This window comes from Psittacula echo (genome assembly GCF_963264785.1).
Source record: "Psittacula echo genome assembly, chromosome: 4".
NCBI classification, from domain to species: Eukaryota; Metazoa; Chordata; class Aves; order Psittaciformes; family Psittacidae; genus Psittacula; species Psittacula echo.
In genome coordinates this window covers 28,386,331-28,405,087 of record NC_137738.1, presented here as the reverse complement: position 1 = coordinate 28,405,087, position 18,757 = coordinate 28,386,331, and the positions used below count along the sequence as shown (strand labels likewise).

Below are 18,757 nucleotides of genomic sequence, written 5' to 3'. Positions count from 1 at the left end.
ACAGAGGCCTGTTCCCAGCACTAGAGGGAACATACGAGTACCTTCTTTATAGTGTTCTTACCAGTTGCATTTTAAACCATACTTTAGAATTTCAGTGCCTTTCGTATTAGTGATGTAAGGAACCAGCACCTCCTGGTGCAAAACAGGTGGTGAATTTTTTGGTACATTTATTAACAGCACAAGCAATTTATTCTTCAGATAAGTAAGTGCTATTGCTTTAGCTTGTCTTTCAAGACTAAAAAGCCATATGAATTCTAATTTATTAGGATTTATATGAATCCTAATATGAATCCTAATTTATTGTAACTTCCTTTTCAGTATCTTCTGTGGCTTTACTTTTTGCTTCCCTGAAGAGACAGAAAAGCAGATTCTCAGTACTGCAGCACATGGGTGCCATGAGTACCATGCTTACAGCCCCTCCACAGGGACAGGGACTCCATACCCCAAACACAGCAGAACTCAAGAGTGTCTTGTGTGTCACTCTGTGACCTATCAGAATTTGCTTACAGCTTGCTCCAGTCTCCCACTGTTAAGAAAGCAGCAGTTAAGGAAAAGTCATGCAGAAAGTCCCAAGACCATCCAGAAATTACAAAGCCAGATTCTTACAATGTTTTATTAAAAAGTTACGATCTTAGCTCTGATAAAAATTAGTATGACTGACTAATTTTGCCTGTAACAGTAGCCTGTGTGAAGCTAACATGATTCAGACAAAATCTGAAAACAAAGGAAATCAACTTAGAAGTAGCTTTGAAGTGGTTCTCCTAAAATGACTTCTAGTTGTTGAATTGTCTTCTGACACAGCTGTTCAACTTCTTCACATTCATCTAGAAAAAGAGAGAAAGCAGGAATTAAGTACAGCAGCCATTGAAAGCTACCCTAGGAAGGCCTCATCACTTGTCAAGGCCAGAACTGGCTTCAAACACCAGGTATGAGATTATTATTAAAAAGTACTTTGGCGCTGGCTCAGGACTTGGGCAAATTATTTCTATTGTAACACTGATCTAAACCATGAAACTAGGGAGATGCGCACACTGAAGAAACTACCATAATTGAACTTTAGACTTGTTGGATACAACCCACTTCAGTTTGCATCCTGCGCAGTTTAACCTATATTATTATACCAATATACAAGTTTTACAGCAACTATAGCAATCATACTGTCTGAACCTTTGAAAAGTGACCCTTATTCTCTTTTTTTGTCTTACGCCAGTTGTCTGCACCAGTGCCACTTTAGAACATACCTTCCATGAGCTCAGCTAAGAATGGAATGGATTCAGGTAGCAGGACCAGGTAGTTCTCTTTCAGTTTTTGTGCAACTTCTACCAAAGCAAGCAGAGCAGCAAATCGGACCTAAATCAAAACAGTTATCTTTGTAAGGAAACAAACATTTCAGTATAATTCTGTCTTCTCCCCTGCCTGCCTCCACTTTCTTTCCATCTAAGTTTGTAAACTAGCTCCTGCTACTGAAGGGAACTAGTTCTACACCAGTTTAAATCTCAACATTTGGGTTAGGATAATGTGAAAGGAAAAAATAGGTCACAAGAGGCAGGTAAGTTGATAAAATGGTCTTGACCTTCCTGTTGCAATGAAACTGTTTCACTGTATCAGAAGGACTTAGCTCATTACAATGACAACCCAAGTAGTCACCCTGAAAAGCTACAGCCTGTCAAATAGGAGAGCCTTGACAACTGTACGTAATAAAGTCTGAAGGTTGATAGATAACTGTCTTCCAGTTCCCCCTCTTTCTTCTTACACAGCTTTTACTCCAACAGCTACCCAATCTTTAAAGAACCCAAACCATGCAGTGCGGAAGCTATCCACATGTGGAATATTGACTGCTTACAGTAAGAGCAGAAGGCCATCTTGTTCACATCTCTCTATGGCCTGGGAGTAGCACAGTACTCCCAATACAGTATGAGTATTTTAAGTTAGGCGAGTATTTTAGTAGTGACATGGCTAATCCAATTCTGGTTTTGGATGCACTGTTCCCATTTTCTAATGTAACAAAGAAAACCAGTTTGAATGCTGACAGCTCCCAACCTTAGAAGAGGTGTGCCTCATTTTCAGCAGGATCTGGTAGTTCAGTGGTTTCCAAAGAGAATCGTCTGCCATTGCTACTGCAAACTGAGCTATGCAGGGTATCAGGTGTGCTGTCACTCTGTCCTGGAACTTCTCATCTCCTCCAAGTGTATTTTCTAGCTGTGGAATAAAACGCTTGTCAAACAGATCCAAACAAATAAATCAAGCCAAAAGCACTTCTAGCTTTGGCTTTTAGGTACTCAAGAGTTGCATCAAAGACCATCAGTGGGAGTGCAGCTGGTCTGCAAGAACTCAACAACATGCATGAACCTTACAGAATGACGATGTTTAGAAAGAGGATAAAACTAATTCAGAGCCTTAGGCAAAGCAACTAATATTGCTTTGTCTTTAGGCCACAGACAACCTATTGTTAATAATAATTTAATTCCTTTAACAATAAATTAATTCCTCTCTTTTTGTTAAGGGAGAGGATTGAGGTGAGGTTAAATAGGTAAAAATAATAAACCTTTCAGATGGGAAAAAAAAGTCAGTTTTGAATTGTTTTTCCTGTGTCTGTCAATACCTGATCAACCAGAGGCATCATCAAGGTTTCTGCTCTTTCCTTACTCAGGAACTTCTGGGTGTCAAACAGGAAGAGCTTGTGCAGACAATTCATGGTGAACTGCAACAGCAGACAGCTCTTCTCTGTGCTATTCTCACAGTCAAAGAAAGCTTCATCTGTATGTCAATCAAGGAGAAGGGGAAAAAAACCATAAAAGAAAACAAACCGTGAAACTTTCCCACAAGATGGAAATATTATTCATTTGTGAACACAGCTAAAGGATGAGTACATAGCAATTATGTACTCATCACTCAGAACAATAAAGATGCAATATATTATCTGGCTTTTAGCTTATGCCCTAGCAGGTCTGCCACTGCTGTTCATAGTCAACTGGGGATAAAAGGGACTAGACATGGGCTACAGGAAGACACAGGCCATACCAGTGGATGTGGAGAATTTCTTCACTACAAATAGGATGAGCAAATAGTTTCCCATACAAAAAAGTAGTATCTACTTTTGCCAAGAAAGCAGAGAAGTCTGAATACACCAGGTAACATGTAAGAGAAGTCAAAGTAAGGAAAAAAAGAAAAAAGGCTAAACAGAAACAAGTTGTCCTTTTCCCACACAATTTCATTCTCATGGAATTCACTGGGACTGACACTGAAAATTTTCATGTGGTCTCAAGTTTGTACTGGCAGCCCAGAGCCGATGGATGAAATACGTCCTTTTGTTCCACTAGAATAAGAAATATGCCTTATTTATGAGAGAAAGAAGAAAGAGAAATGTGGTATGTGCCATGAAGTAAATCCTCTAAGACTAAACTTTCATCAATTACAATTAACCTATTTCAGCCATTAAGTTAGCCTGCCAACACCTCTCTGTAGTTAGTAACTGATAACTTACCAGTTTTAGAAACGTTGACCTGGTTCAGTGTCTCAGCAAATGGCTTCAATAAATGACCAGCAAACAGGGTGAAGAGGCCCTTGAGCTTCTCTGCGATGCGATCTGCTATTCGGTGGAATGTCAGTAGTCTGTCTTTTAGGGCAGACTCTGTTTTGGACCAGTCAAAGAGCTGAAAGTGGAAGTCAGATTAGCTTTTTCCTGTGTCTGTCCACTGGAAAACACAAATGTGCTGATGCAGATGTATTGTATTTAAACTTCTTACCTTAAAGAAGAGGGGTCTGAAAGAAGCCTCAGAAAGTTTCATAACCATACTTATTAGACAATCAATAATGTAAGTCTCTGTCTTACCGACTTCCTCTAAATCATCCTGGGAAAAATTAGAAAAGAGAATTCCAAGTTTGGAATGTAAGAATTCAAAGCATATTTTAGTTTGTTTCAGACTAAATACCTAACTGCGATGTTTTCTACCCCAAGAACAATTCCAGAACACTGAGTATTTGATACCCAGGATTTCCAAGCACAAATGCCACGGAAACTACTAATATTTTTTAAGAACAACTGATAGAATTAGCATGCAGAGGTTGAGCTGCTGCTGTTCATCCCCCTAAACAAGCCACCTTGGCATGATCTGTTCGGAAGTCCAGGGCTTTCATGAAAAACGCTGTCAGCTCAGACTGATGGGAGATCAGGTGCTCCTTCTCCATAGTAACAATGTGCTCCTTCAAAATGTTCATAAGGGGAACCAGGCAGTTCTGCAAAACAAAAGCAAAGCAATGCAAAGGCAACTGTGGTACTGACAGTAACTGAGAAACATAACAACAAAATAGGATTTCGGCACTTCATATATTTACTCATTACAATACTGTCAATAAAATAAATAAGCTTTTTCCTATAATTTTGGGGGGTTTAAGGTAGTAGGATTCCTGAAAAGAGTTTGGTCTCTCTTGGTTAAAAATTATGACTCAACTTGTGTTCCCAGCAGATAAATCAAAGCCTTTATGAATGGACAATCTCTCAAGCATTCATCATCTAACATGCTAAGGATATTAAACTGGTGCATTTCTCCCAGGTCTAACTTTCCGGAATCACCATTGCAGTACAAAAGAAAACAGAGATAATGTAAAGACTGTGCTAGGTTTGGCTGGGATGGAGTGAATTTTCTTCATAGCAGTTCACATGGTGCTGTGTTTTAGATTTGTGACCAAAACAACACTGGGAACACGTTGAGCAGTACTCACAAAGCATTAAGACTTTCTTTGTTTCTCACTCTACTGCCCCAGCAAGTAGGCTGATGGTAGGTAAGAGGCTGGGACAGGACACAGCCAGGGCACTTGGACCAAATTTTGCACTGCTTGGTTGTATTTTTTATTCCCTTTCATTCTTTTTAATCACAATGGAAAAGAATGAAAAAAAAAAAAAAAAAAAGTCTTTACCGTCCGGGTATTTGCCACTTCACTGTAACACTTCATAACCGCAGGCAAGAATATTCGGGGAGCAAGCCTTGTAGCTAGGATAGTTTTCAATGATGATACACGTAAGCTTATCTGGGAAGAAGGACCATACTCGACCACAAACTTTTCCAAGCGGACAACCTATCAGGAAATCCAACAAAAGTCAGACATACTTAGAACAACAGGAACTTGTTTTACAATAATCTGTTGCAAATGGCGGACAGGAATTTTGCTGTTTGCAGCACCTGGAGCACCTTGTGTTAAGATGTCTGTGTACAAAGCTTTGCTGTCTTTTTCAGACTGAAAAAACACACGTCAGCAGTAAGGGGTCAGAATTACCCCAACACATTTGATTATATCATGGATATTATAGAATGATCCTCCAGGATTCACCTTCCTTTCCAAACAGGCAAACTACAATCTGTCAGAGGGAGGAACAGCAGATGCTCTTATATTTTTTGTTTTAGTTATCTGCATAAGAAGGTGAGTGGAAAAGTAATATGTTATGACCTTCCACATAGCTGGCGTGTCTATTTCAGTTTCAGACAGAAAAAGTAATCTCTGTTATCTTCTTCTAGGAACTGGGCAGATCTTGTCCCCCTTTACATATCTGTAGGAATTAAGAGAGCTCACCTGCAGCAAGCAATCCAAAAGATAAGGGCTAAGGAAGTGTGGTAATGTTTCTGCAACCTTCAGCAGAGCAGTGACAGCACTCAGCAAGTAAATCTCATTGGAGACCAGGTCCTTCTTATTTTTCAAAGTCTTCAACAATGCTGGCATCAGCCTGTGAATAACCAAGCATAGACAGAGGAAGGTGAAACCACTGACCAGTTGGCGGCACATTTCCAATCCCATAAATCCATCTGTTAAGCCTGCAGAGACAAATTCTACATAATTTTTTACATGTGTATTTGAGAAAACTCAGTATTCTTGGCTATTCTGCTGTATTTCATTTTTTCAAAGCTAATGAAGGGTATTAGATTTCAAACTGCAGAATGGTTCTGGTCAGAAGCTATCGTTAAAATCACCTAGTCCAATCCCCCTGCCATAGGCAGAGACATCTTTCACTAGTTCAGGTTGCTCAAAGCCCCCTGTCTTTTGTTTAAAGATTTAATGACAATAAGAAACTTGAACCCTACTGATTCTAAAACTCTTACAATTTCACCACTAGCTTCTTAGTTCTATGACCAGGAAGCACCTTTAAGCACTATGAATATCTTCATTCTTATCTACACAAAACACGTGCAGGCAGACTGCCACTTGGCCTTCACCAGCATTCCTTCAGTAATGCATTTTAGTATGATTCCTGCTGCAATTGGTTCTGTTAAAAAGAACCCAACAGTACCTTGGAAGCTGAGGTATTGCTTGGGCTTTCAGTGTACAGGTGACCTCAGCTATACATAGCAAAGCACTTCCCATCACATTCTTTTCCTCTTTCTCTGAAGAAATTAGATCAATGGCAGTTTTCAGAACAGGAACAAATGGCACTGGATTTTCTGTGCCAAAACCTTTGCAGAGTAGCTTGAGGCTGAACAAAGCAGTTTGCCTGTTGATGGCTTGCTCCTCCTCTTCCTCTTTTCTTTTACACTGTGCAATAGCAATGAGCTCAGGAACTAGCTCTAAGAGCTGCAGGATCTAAAAGGACAAGAGAACACACTTTAGGCATGCAATTAGAAACTCAGAACATGGAAGGTAACAATGGTCAGGGAGCCTACATCTCACTACTTCTATGCTGCCTGCCAGACTTGGCTACTTGTCGTCTTTACATAGAGCAAACCACTTCTACATCTCTCTCTCTCTGGTTACTTCTGCTAAAGGAACTGAGCCTCACCTGGCTCTTCTGCCACTTTGTGCGTTGCTGCACCTTATTGTTCAAAAGGTCCATTGCCTTACGTCTCACAGATGGGAGCTGATTTGTTATTAGTCCCCTAATAACAGGGATGAATGTTTCTGTTGGCAATAAGGCATTAACCTACAAGAAAACACAAACAGAACAATACCATAAACGCTATTCCATGTGCTGTGACCTGGTAGCCTCCAAATAAGACAGGAAAACTCTCTTTGACTTCACACATGGGTTTCAGGATCAAAGAAGAGAGGACAGGCCAGCAATGCTGGATCTGAGGCAAGCAAAAGAACAAAGCAGGTTCCAGTTACAGTACTTAATGTATGTTCACTGGCTGCTAAGCAGCCATTATCCACTACCCCTGAGATTTCCTCAGCAATTCCTCTTTACGCTGGTGAGCTCTCCCTCCTTACCCTAAAATACTTCTGGTAGTACCCTGTGTCGCGGAATGGACTCAGTCGAGATCAATGTGATCAGACAAAAGCCATTTAATACAAAGTATCAGCTCCTTATATACTGTAGCTCAAAACTGTTTACAGTAATGTGGTACATTGTGGTTGGATACATATCTTTAAGGCCCTTAACAACTAGCATATAATTGGTTAAGCACCGGTGTGAGAACCTGACCTTCAAAGCTTGCCCACAGTCCACAATTTAGCAACTCAGTAAATTCCAGCTGCCCTGTGCACATACATCACGAAAACTGGAATACGCTTCCCAGGCAAAAAAACCCTCCAAAATCCACATGCTAAACCACTAAGTAAAGACACATGCTCCACAGCATGCAATGAGATAGCCAGTCCAATTCTACAAATATACTTCCGATCAGAAAAAGATTAGAAAGAAAAACATAAGGAATTTTTTTCTCAACTTCAATTCCATGTAGAAATATACAACAGTTCCATTAGCATTAGTTAAACCCTTTTATGAGTTAACAGTGAGAAATGCTGCCAAAAGCCCTTATTTTCCACCATGTAGTGAAATGACTGCCTGCAGCCAGTAGAATACTAACTACAGGAAACAGGCATTCCTGTCTAAGCTGTTAGCTGTAGTTATTGAAGTTGTTAGAGGAGTTTAAACAATGATGCACCAGCTTGCAGACCATCCAGTAAAGATTAGTATTAATCCAACAGGAAATCCTAAAAAAGTTGTATTAATAAGCAAAAGCAGAAATGTCCCACTGCTAACATGAGAGCTAATGAGACATACTTTATCCAGCATATCATAGGACTTGTTAAGCAGAACCCTCCAAAATTTGGCTGTTGGCTTGTCCACATTTCCTTCCACTGAAGATGCCACAGTGTTAATATAGTGAAGAACTTCTTCTAATAGCCTAAGTAGAAAGGAGGCATCTTTTAGTAATAACAAGGACACTACAGAAGTTGACTTTCTTTCTGGTAAACATGAAATTTCATAAAACAGCAACAATAAAAGAAAATTAAACACCTAATGGAGAGACTAGCAGATCACATCATTAACAAAAAGCTATGGCAATAAGGACAATCATGTGAACATTAAAGGATTCTACCTATTACTCCTAGATTAGCATCTACATACAGCAGTAGTTCTACTTAACAACTTTACTCTAAAATAAAAATGATCTTGGAAAATGTAGATGTTTAAAAATGAGCTTTTAAGGAACACAGCATTTAAAATAAATCCTATGCCCCTTTTTCACTTAGAACAAACATAGAAGTTAAGCTTCCGCAAAAGAAACCCTCAATTTTGCATCATTGGCTGTTATAGCCCAATGACTACAACTGTGATCAGTGGTAATTTTATTACACCAGCATAGGGGCACCTGTGAACAATGATTTTTTTTTTTTTTTTCCTATTAATGAAGCAACATATTTTGCTAAAAAATCTGTAATTCTTTCAGAGACTCCATCAGCAACAGCATAACAGTTATGGCCAAGTGTGCAAATAAACACTATCAGAAATGCAGAAAGAGTGGATATTGGGTAGAGCAATCTTTCAGAAATAAAAAACTCCACATCGTATAAAAACCAAAAAAATCAAACCCCAAACAAAAAACCAAATTAAATAACTTGTACATAGTAAGTACAGGTTGTTGCTGAGCACAACTGAAAGTGTCCTTGCAGTGGAAAAAAAAAGTCTAATGGAACTATATTTAAAAACAATCCCAAGTTGTAGTAAAAGCTAAAAATAATAGTGCAGCAGATTTAAGCATACCTTTGTTCCAACTTCTGCAGCTCTTCTGTTTCTTCACATTCGACTATCTGGTTTAAAAAGGAAGAATGAACATGCCAAGTGTGAAACTTCCATCTCCCCACTGAGTTACCATCCCAGTATATGCAAATTCATTTGCTCTAAATGAAATGTCCACTAACACGGTAAGCATGAATCCCCCACATCTGCACTTAATCCATCATTCTAGAAGGAATTCTGAGAATCTTAGGCAAAGCAGTCACAGTAGCAAATACATTTGATGGTGGTGGACAACATTCAGTTGAAAAACAGAGAAGTACTTCCAGCTAGAGCCGCAGCCTAGAATTTGTAACATTTATTTTCTCTTTTCAGCTTAATAGTATGAATGCCACTCCGAACTTTGAGTTAAAGGCTGTGAGTGAAATCCCAGACTCCATAAAGCCAGTGGGAATTCACTGGGACCAGAATTTCACTTTATTACCTATTCATCAATCACACAAACAGTCTATCTGGAAAAGCTGTATTAAAAACCAATTAGGACTACTGAGAGGTTTCAAAACTCTGTCAATAAAGGTGTCAGTAAGATACACTGGACTTCATCCCCTTTGCATACAAAGCCATACTAAAGAGCAAATTAAATCTCATCTACTACAGTATGGCACAATTACTTAATGTGATTAAGTTTAAATAAAAGCAATCTGCCATTATTACCTTCTTCACAAAACTCTGAGAGGATAGAAGCTGTGACATGAAGGAGACTGACAAGAATTTGAAATGCCGAAGTTGTTTGTCTGAGTGACACTCCACATCAAAGAGCTGCCCATCCTGATTTTTTAGCTTTGTTTTGCATGTTTTTGACTTTTTTGGCCCAGGATCATCTGTTGAAAATGTTCACAAAACAGATTTGTAGCCAACAGTAAAACATAAATTTTTATTTCTGGTTATGGAAACAAAGTAAAATTACAGTCAGATGTCTTTCAAGGATAGTCATTCTGCAGTACCCAAAATTATGTCCAATTTCCAAGGAAGATGCTCTGGAATACCACAGGGGATTAATTTTTCATTTCAACAGCCTCAAAAGAAGCAGTGCCATTTCACTGCCGTGCCATCTGATCATTTTTCATGAAGAATCTTTTTTCTTGGTGCTAAAGCTATGGTAAACTGGCTACAAACATGAGTCTTTAGAGGCAGGACCATATACACTGCATCACACACCAGAAATGACTGGTAGTCCCTGTGATTTGTCTTCTAGAACAGCTTTTCATTTCAGCTAAATGATTTACTTGATCTTTTAAATGAGGAATACTGTTTGATTCTAAGTGCTCAAATTAATCTATAATTAAAAGCATTTAAAAAAAGGTAAGTAATCACGTATCAGCTGTATTATTAAGAAGTCATTATAGTAATTCATATCCCTCAGTCTTCTGTCTAGAGGAGTAACAGAATCAGAATCATACAATGGTTTGAGTTGGAAGGGACATTTAAGGTTATCTAGTCCAACCCCCCTGCCATGGGCAGAGACACCTTCCACCAGACCAGGTTGCTCAAAGCCCTGTCCAACTTGGCCTTGAATGTTTCCAGAGATGGGGCAGCCACAGCTTCTCTGGGCAACTTGTACCAGTGCCTCATCACCCTCATCATAAAATATATCTTCCTTATATCTAGTCTAAATATATCCTCTTTCAGTTTAAAACCATTACCCCATGTCCCCTGCAACAGGAGGGTTTACATGCATTTTGTGGTTACCTTCTTTGTTCTCAGGCAGTTCTGTCAAATACTGGATTATTTTCATCATGCTCTGGAACTGAGTCTGTACATTAAATTCACAACAGATGGAAATCCAAAATGCAGTGTCTGCTTCCAGAACAGCATCCTGTTTATGGTTTCAAAATTTAAAAAAAAAAGAAAAAAAAAAGAAAAAAAGATCAAGAATTACTATTACTAATAATGATGAAAAGACTCAAAAACAACCTTACTGAGTTTGTGAAAATGTCATGGTGAGCTGGATTAACACCAAGCGTAACAGCAGTAAACTCTTGGAGAGAACGTAGTTCCACAGTGTAGAGATTAAATTGCTACAGCAAAGGCTGCATCTTTTCACCCATGTTGCTTTAATCTGATTTTCCCCATAAACTATGCTTTCACCTAATTCACCTAAAACATTATAGTTTTTATCTTGGTCTGTACAGGAAGACCTGTATCATGTGCCACAAACACATTAGAAAAAAAGTTCTTTTAGAATACTGGAGCCCTTCGTAATCAGATTATCAGGTCTTCAGGTCAAGCACTGCTGTACAATATGATCCGATTTATTCAGGCTCCAGGACAACAATACTGCATCTGCAATACAAATTGTATCAACATCACCATGAGGTTCTGCTATAGCACAAGCTCAGAGCTCACTATATATTTTACTATAATCTAAGGGCTTGTCTTGCACTTCCTTAAAGGACAGATCATGAAGAGAAAGGGGAAGCTCAGTCTCTTGAGGAGAAAGGTGACCCCACTTGTCTTCTAACCTTGTCTGTGCTTGATGTTGCAGTCACAGTTTTGGTGACATACTGCTCGAACAGCAGCACTAGGAGAACCCAGAGGAACTTGTCTCCTCCCACTGTAGTGATCAGCTGGGCCAGGATTGGCAGGCGGCGGTGCTCCGGCACGTGGGGCAAGGCATCCACAAACACACGGATGATCCTGATCACCACCTCTTCCACACTTCCAGAGGACTCTGACAGATCGCTGTCTTCAGCCTGCATACAAACAGGTACAGCAGTTCAAACAGATTAATGCAGGTGGGTACAAGTTCGCTCTTGTAAATTTAGAAAATAAGAGAAAGCCCTGCGTGCCTGACGAAAAAGAAACCTCAAAGAAAAGGTCAGTGCTCCAAAATAAACAGTTTTCAATCACACAATTCCTTCTCAGTGTTTCAGGAAGATGCTTCAAATAAAATCAGACAAATAGGAGGGGGAAAAAATAAAGGAAGGGGGGTGGGGAAGGAAGGGAGATGAAAAAAAGGCGGGAGGTTACTTGGCATCAGTTGATGATGAAAAACCTCAAACTTAAAAGTACGTTTCAGGTCCTCTTTAGGTACAGGTGTGATACTGTTTTAGCTAAACCATTTATGAAGTGCAGGAGCTCATAATATTAAAAAGCAGTAGTCTGATGAACTGAGTTGGTCAGACAAGGAGCAACCTGTTAATACAGTGATACATAATTGAATTTCTATATAAAAATAGTCCTAGATTAGTCTACAATTTATTCTACCACTGATATTCTAAACCAGTTACTCTACTTAATAATCTTAATTGTTCACCTTTTTTGACTCTTCTGCATCACATAGACAGATTTACCTGTATAAGAGCTGGAATAACCATCTGCACTGTCTTATTAATTACTTGGAATGTGTAAGTATCATCCAGACGCAAGACATTTGCTCCCATGAATGTAAAAATGGGCATAATATTGTGGAGAACTTTATCCTGGAAAAGATGACAGATGAGATTAATTTATTTTTTGAATTCTGCTGCTCTGCATATTATACCTTAAGGCATTTCTCCTTCCCACAAATGCCACAAGGCTCCTATGAAAGAAAATGAGACTCATTAGTATCTTCAAAAATCTCCACTGAACTAATTTTAAATGTAGAGTGTCCCTTAAAGCCAATTACTGTGTGATTGTTAGAGTTCCAAATATTATTTAGAAACCCAAGATACACTTCTAAGCAAGTAGTTCTTGAGTGGAAATTGAGAGTTTAATCTGATGAAATACCTAGCGCCATGTAAAATCAGCTACAGGGAGATTCGCAGAAGCACAGATGTGAGTGTGGTGCAGTCATTTTCATACCTTTCCCACCCACCCTTTTTTATATCTGTAAAACATCTGCAGTATCTACAATCATACAATGGAAACCAACCATGTTCATTCTAAGTTTTGTCTTTTTGGGGGGGTTAGACTATAAACACAGTAATTAGTTTGAGGGCTGGATTAGAGATGTCACCTAATGCAAGAATTAATTTCCCAGATTTTACCAAAAGTTAGAGCAAGAAATTATGGGCACATTTTTCATTCAGTTTTAGTGAACTGGTGTTTTAGATTTAAAAAGAGAGATGAGACTCAGACAAAAATACTTCCTTGTACTCTGACCTTGAAAATCTTGTAAGTGCTAATATTCATATAGAATAAAAGCTTGGTTCTATAGCAGGTGATGGCAGTACAGAGGAGAATAACCCCAACAATCAAAATCCAAATCCTCCACAGATTTGTCAAAAACATTCCAATTTTTACTTTTCAGAAAACGCTATCCTTCCAAATGCATGGAGAAACTACTGGGGTAAAGATGAATATGCAAATTGAGTCTGATACATCTGGACACATTTTTCTGCTTTTATAATTCCAAAAGAATCTTACTTAGAAGAGTGAGCGTACAGTCAAATTTCAATCCATAGAGGAAAAGGCCTGCTTCTTGGTCAATTAAAATCACACCAACCTGGTTTTACCATCATTCAACTACATTTCCCAGTGTTGTACAAGTTAGGAACTTGTAAGAATATATGTGCTACATATTCTTACATAGAATAAGTAAATGGGCTGAATGTTTTCTCTCTGGCATATAAAAAAGCAGGGGAAAAAAGAAACAAGGCACAAGAACTTTGACCACAGTGGGAGAGTGAGGCAAGACTGTTGTCAGAAAGCTAGTTCCATTTTTAATGCACTTAACTGCAACTCATAAATGACTCGTGATCAAAATAACAAGACAGATTTGATCTCAAGTTAAATGGAACAGAAAGCCCTAAAAGAGCAGGGAACCTGTATATTCTGCTTCTTGCTCCTTTCAGAAAGTTTCTCCCCATACAACAGTTCTATCTGTTCTTCACTCTTCCCAGTATTTGGAACCTGAAGACTCAACACATAAATTTCAAGTACTACTTACAGGAAACATGCCAGCAACAGCACCAAGGAGAAGTAGTGCATGGTGGTGTGTCTGGGGCATTTTAGAAATCCTGATGCACTGAACTATCAGTTCCACATTGAATTTTTCTTTGTCGAGGGTATCTGCCAGTAAAAAATATTCACTATTAAAAAATACTGATACTTCAATCGTCAACCATATAAGGAAGAAACAGCACACTCAAGCACTGGTTTCGATTTGCAAGCCATACCTAAAGGATCTATAAAAAATGATTTAGAAAGCAACTTTGTGTACACTGTAGACGAATCTCTCTCTCCTTAACAACACTATGTAGACTGAAAGAAAGAAAAAGAGGCCATTGTTTCAATGTTGTACTGGTGAGAGAAGAAAGGAATCTAGCAATTTTTACCTGCTGGTATCTTGCTACGATCTGAAGTCAGTTTCTGACATATGCTTAGCAGGCAGCTGAGGATTAGCTGCTTTGTATATTCCATATTTTCTTCTTCTGATGCCATAGGTTCCAGACACCTACACATTCAGGAATTACATTAAGAGATTGAAAAAGGAGACAAAAGTAAGTGACCAACTGCATATTAAGACACAAACAACCAATGGCAATCTTCATTCTACAGAAGTTCTAAATTGAGGCTTCTAAAAAGCATGGAAAAAAGTGTCTCTTTTTTTGTTTTCAAGCACATCAACTGGTCGTATAAAAGACATTTAATCAAAGCACTGTCAAGAGCATAAGATGATTACCTGAAATATGACTGCCAGCCTATGTAAAGGCAAGTCTTAAGTAAAAAAGATAAATACCCAACCTATATGTAAACTTTCCTAAGTGTCTGGAGATAGGCCTGGCAGGAAAGTGACAATTTTCTTGGGCTGCACCGCGTGAAGGCTGCTCCAGAGTGTTTTGAGAGGAATTTCAACACTTAAGAGTATTATTATAATAGCTTTGCAAAATACACAAGTCCTGTCGATTCAGCCAGTTTCAGCACTGGTATCATCCTTCTTAGCAATCCCAAGCACTCCACCTGAGAAACAAAAGCTTCACTAAGAAGCTATGCATCTTAAGATACCTTAAAAAGCCCATCATATTGTTTAAAGGGAAAAAAGTCGTAACACCTTCCCATTCCCCTCATCTGATTTACCTAAAAGAAGTTTAAGTAAAAAAGGAAAGCTAAGCTACCAAACGTGGCAAAAAAGTAAAGAGAAAGTAGCCCATATTTAACACTTTCCAATGTCTGCCGCAAAAGAGAATGCTCAAGGACTTATGTGTTATGGAGGCATGATTACCGGCTCAGCAGGTTAAAAAGTGGAGATACCAATGCCTGCGGATGTCTGAGTTTCTTCTTATGCTGTAGCAATTCCAGAATAAGCATAATCCTCTGCCAGCTGAAGTGGCTTGTCTCTGGTGCCAATTCTGCATCTTGAGGCTTTCTAGAAAGGTAAGACAATCAATCAGGATACACAAAGAAAACAGTAAAGTGTTTCAGGGGATAAATACATGCATAAGTGAAAAAAAGACAAGTTTTCTTTCACATAGTAATATCCTTTACTGCTTCTCCTGGGAGAGGTAGCAATATGTGGGCTTTTGATTGAAACAGTGACATATTCTGAACAATCAACAGGAAATCCAGACCAAACTTGGAAAAACAAACAAGTATAGCATGCCTTCTGCATGTAACAATTCTACACAATGAAGCAGTCTTCTGCGGAAAAACCCCAAAATCTATTACCAAATAACAGTCCAAATGGTGATCTGCTTGCCATCCAGGAAACTTCCATTTTAGAATTGTTGTCTAACCACTGACTATGCAGGAAATGGGAATGTGTGTAAATGTGTGTGTGTTTATAAACTCTGACAGACATTTACAGATGGACCAATCTAATGGGTGATGATTGCTAAAAACGGTAAAGAGAAGGAAAATAAGAACAGTTATTCTAGGTCAAACCAAGAAAAGCAACTCAATATCCTGTTTCAACAACAGCTGACAGCCAATGCTTAAAGAAGAGAATAAGCACAGTGGACAAAACAGCTCCTTCCTTATAAGAATGGAGAGAAAAAACAAGACTAAGATTTCTAAAAACTACAGAATCACAGAATGGTTTGGTCTGGAAGGGACCTTAAAGATCATCTAGTTCCAACCCCCCCGGCCACGAGCAGGGACACCTTCCCTGATGCTACATTTTGACTGTACCTATTTTTAATGTCTGCACTTTTAATGATTATATTAACAATTTAACTGAAAAAAAATAATGGTTTTCAGTCAACTATCAGGAATACTTTGATAAGTATCTGTAGGCTTCCACCTACAGATATGTAATATAACTACATATGTAATTTGTCCCATATGTCTTTATTACTAACAAAGTTTAATGCCAAAAAACCAAATAATCTTGTCCAATTGTGTCAAGCCAGATTTATAAGAGCAAATGTCAACATTAAAACTACTGGATCTTTAAGTTTGTGGATTTTTTTATTTTTTTACTATAGTTCCATCAGTTCTCAAACAGCAACAGGAGTTAGTTTTCTCCTACCCAAAATAGCTCAGTTATTTTACCGTGCAGAGCAAAAGAAGAAATGGATGCTTATGCTTTCAAGACAAACCATGTAACACAGTAAAACACATCGCCTTTCCAAACTGTACAGTAATATTTTGGAGTTTCTAGTTATTTTACCTCTGTTGCTGCATTTTCTGCCGTCTAGTTTGCTGAACAGTGGCCAGACTTGTGGTTTTCTCAGGAGGCTCCAGCTCTCTGACAATCTGCTCAGCACACACTGAAATCTGAAACAACAGTAGCAACAGTACCAATGAACAATGTGTTGTATCACACATCCATACCCCCTCTTTTTTTATTTTAAAATCACATGCCTTTCAGGCACATATGCATATATAATCCACACATTCAAGTCATATCCCAGAAAATGAAAATCAGTGCAGCAGAAAGAAGTGATTTTAGGTGAATTCATTTGCATAGTAGAGTGACTAATGCATGACTTTTAAAAAAATACCTTCTAAAGCAGTCACTTAATAAACTTTTCACGCATTAACCCAATTATATTCTGTGACAAATCATTTCTGATTCCCTTCATGTTACGAATGATACAAACAAGTGTTACTGAAGCGACACAGAACTACTGCAACAGGTTTGAAAATATTTCTGTGTTCTAGAGTTTGTCACTTACCCCTTTAAACACACTGCTAATTGTCTGTGCACAAAGTGGATTCTTGCAATTTAACAGTAAGTCGAACAACACTTTCAATAGCTTCTGTTGCACCATCCCATCTGACAGAGCTGCAAAGAATGGTTTAGTAATCTACAAAAGGGAAAAAAAGAATGCAGACAAGTTTACTGTAAGAGGGCAACAAAAATCACAAGCTCTGGAATTCAGGTATGTTGGATTATGTATCCAGACACACATGCATGTTAGTGTGAACATATATCATAAAAATATGCATATTAATTATGTATTTGTATATATACAGGAATCCTCACATGCAAAGCACGTACTTGTGCAATAGCCATCAGACCTACTGATGTACAAAATTTTTCACATAGCTTGCCTGGTGGGGGAACAAACTTGCTATTGCCAGCCTTTGGTAAGTATACAGTAATACCTTGCTAATAGAAGGCCTGAATTCGTAGCCCCCTTCAAATGAGCCTCTCTCTCACCTACTACATTTTCTTGACAATTTTTCCTCAGAAGACAAACATGAAGTAAAGCTTCTGCCTGACTGACAAAAACTCAGGAGAATGGAACAGTAGTATCTGCAGACAACAATAAAGGTATTCATTTGCATGAAAATACAGTGTTATTTCTATTTCGTACTTTTCAAAATCACAGAATCACAGAATATTAGGAATTGGAAGGGACCTCAAAAGATCATCTAGTCCAATCCCCCTGCCAGAGCAGGAACACCTAGATGAGGTTACACAGGAAGGCATCCAGGCGGGTTTTGAATGTCTCCAGAGAAGGAGACTCCACAACCTCCCTGGGCAGCCTGTTCCAGTGTTCTGTCACCCTCACTGAGAAGAAGTTTCTTCTCAAGTTTAAGTGGAACCTCTTGTGTTCCAGTTTGAGCCCACTACCCCTTGCCTTACCATTGGTTGTCACCAAGAAGAGCCTGGCTCCATCCTCGTGACACTCCCCCTTTATATATTTATAAACGTTAATGAGGTCACCCCTCAGTCTCCTCTTTTCCAAACTAAGGAGATCCAGCTCCCTCAGCCTTTCCTCATAAGGGAGATGCTCCACTCCCTTAATCATCTTAGTTGCCCTGCGCTGGACTCTCTCCAGCAGTTCCCTGTCCTTCTTGAACTGAGGGGCCCAGAACTGGACACAATATTCCAGATGTGGTCTCACCAGGGCAGAGTAGAGGGGAAGGAGGACCTCTCTCGACCTACTGACCACCCCCCTTCTAATACACCCCAGGATGCCATTGGCCTTCTTGGCCACAAGGGCACAGTGCTGGCTCATGGTCATCCTGCCGTCCACCAGGACCCCCAGGTCCCTCTCCCCTACACTGCTCTCTAACAGGCTATTCCCCAACCTGTACTGGAACCTGGGGTTGTTCCTACCCAGATGTAACAGTCTACACTTACCCTTGTTATATTTCATCCCATTTTTCACAGCCCAACTCTCCAGCCTGTCCAGGTCTCGCTGGATGGCAGCACAGCCTTCTGGCGTGTCAGCCACTCCTCCCAGCTTAGTGTCATCAGCAAACTTGCTGACAGTACACTCAATTCCCTCATCCAGGTCATTGATGAAGATATTGAATAATACTGGCCCCAGCACTGATCCCTGAAGCACTCCACTAGATACCGGCCTCCAACTGGACTCCGCCCCATAGACTACAACTCTCTGGCTTCTCTCCTTCAGCCAGTTCGCAGTC

General features: G+C 39.2%; 1 protein-coding gene across 1 annotated transcript in view; it reads right to left on the bottom strand.

Moving 5' to 3' along the window:
* Window positions 1–565: 565 nt before the first annotated feature.
* HEATR1 (HEAT repeat containing 1) overlaps window positions 566–18,757 on the bottom strand; it is a gene marked incomplete at its 5' end in the record, with an annotated part of 39,865 nt that continues 21,673 nt past the window's right edge. The window contains 22 exons of the mRNA XM_080615807.1: window positions 566–824; window positions 1,242–1,350; window positions 2,041–2,199; window positions 2,603–2,757; window positions 3,485–3,653; window positions 3,747–3,851; window positions 4,102–4,236; window positions 4,918–5,076; window positions 5,569–5,719; window positions 6,281–6,570; window positions 6,767–6,907; window positions 7,991–8,114; window positions 8,975–9,021; window positions 9,662–9,828; window positions 10,697–10,823; window positions 11,470–11,700; window positions 12,301–12,429; window positions 13,881–14,002; window positions 14,269–14,387; window positions 15,156–15,299; window positions 16,542–16,648; window positions 17,050–17,181. Coding sequence (XP_080471933.1) covers window positions 736–824; window positions 1,242–1,350; window positions 2,041–2,199; window positions 2,603–2,757; window positions 3,485–3,653; window positions 3,747–3,851; window positions 4,102–4,236; window positions 4,918–5,076; window positions 5,569–5,719; window positions 6,281–6,570; window positions 6,767–6,907; window positions 7,991–8,114; window positions 8,975–9,021; window positions 9,662–9,828; window positions 10,697–10,823; window positions 11,470–11,700; window positions 12,301–12,429; window positions 13,881–14,002; window positions 14,269–14,387; window positions 15,156–15,299; window positions 16,542–16,648; window positions 17,050–17,181 — 3,111 coding nt within the window. The 3' untranslated portion in view covers window positions 566–735. The remainder of the gene's footprint in view (window positions 825–1,241; window positions 1,351–2,040; window positions 2,200–2,602; window positions 2,758–3,484; window positions 3,654–3,746; window positions 3,852–4,101; window positions 4,237–4,917; window positions 5,077–5,568; window positions 5,720–6,280; window positions 6,571–6,766; window positions 6,908–7,990; window positions 8,115–8,974; window positions 9,022–9,661; window positions 9,829–10,696; window positions 10,824–11,469; window positions 11,701–12,300; window positions 12,430–13,880; window positions 14,003–14,268; window positions 14,388–15,155; window positions 15,300–16,541; window positions 16,649–17,049; window positions 17,182–18,757) is intronic.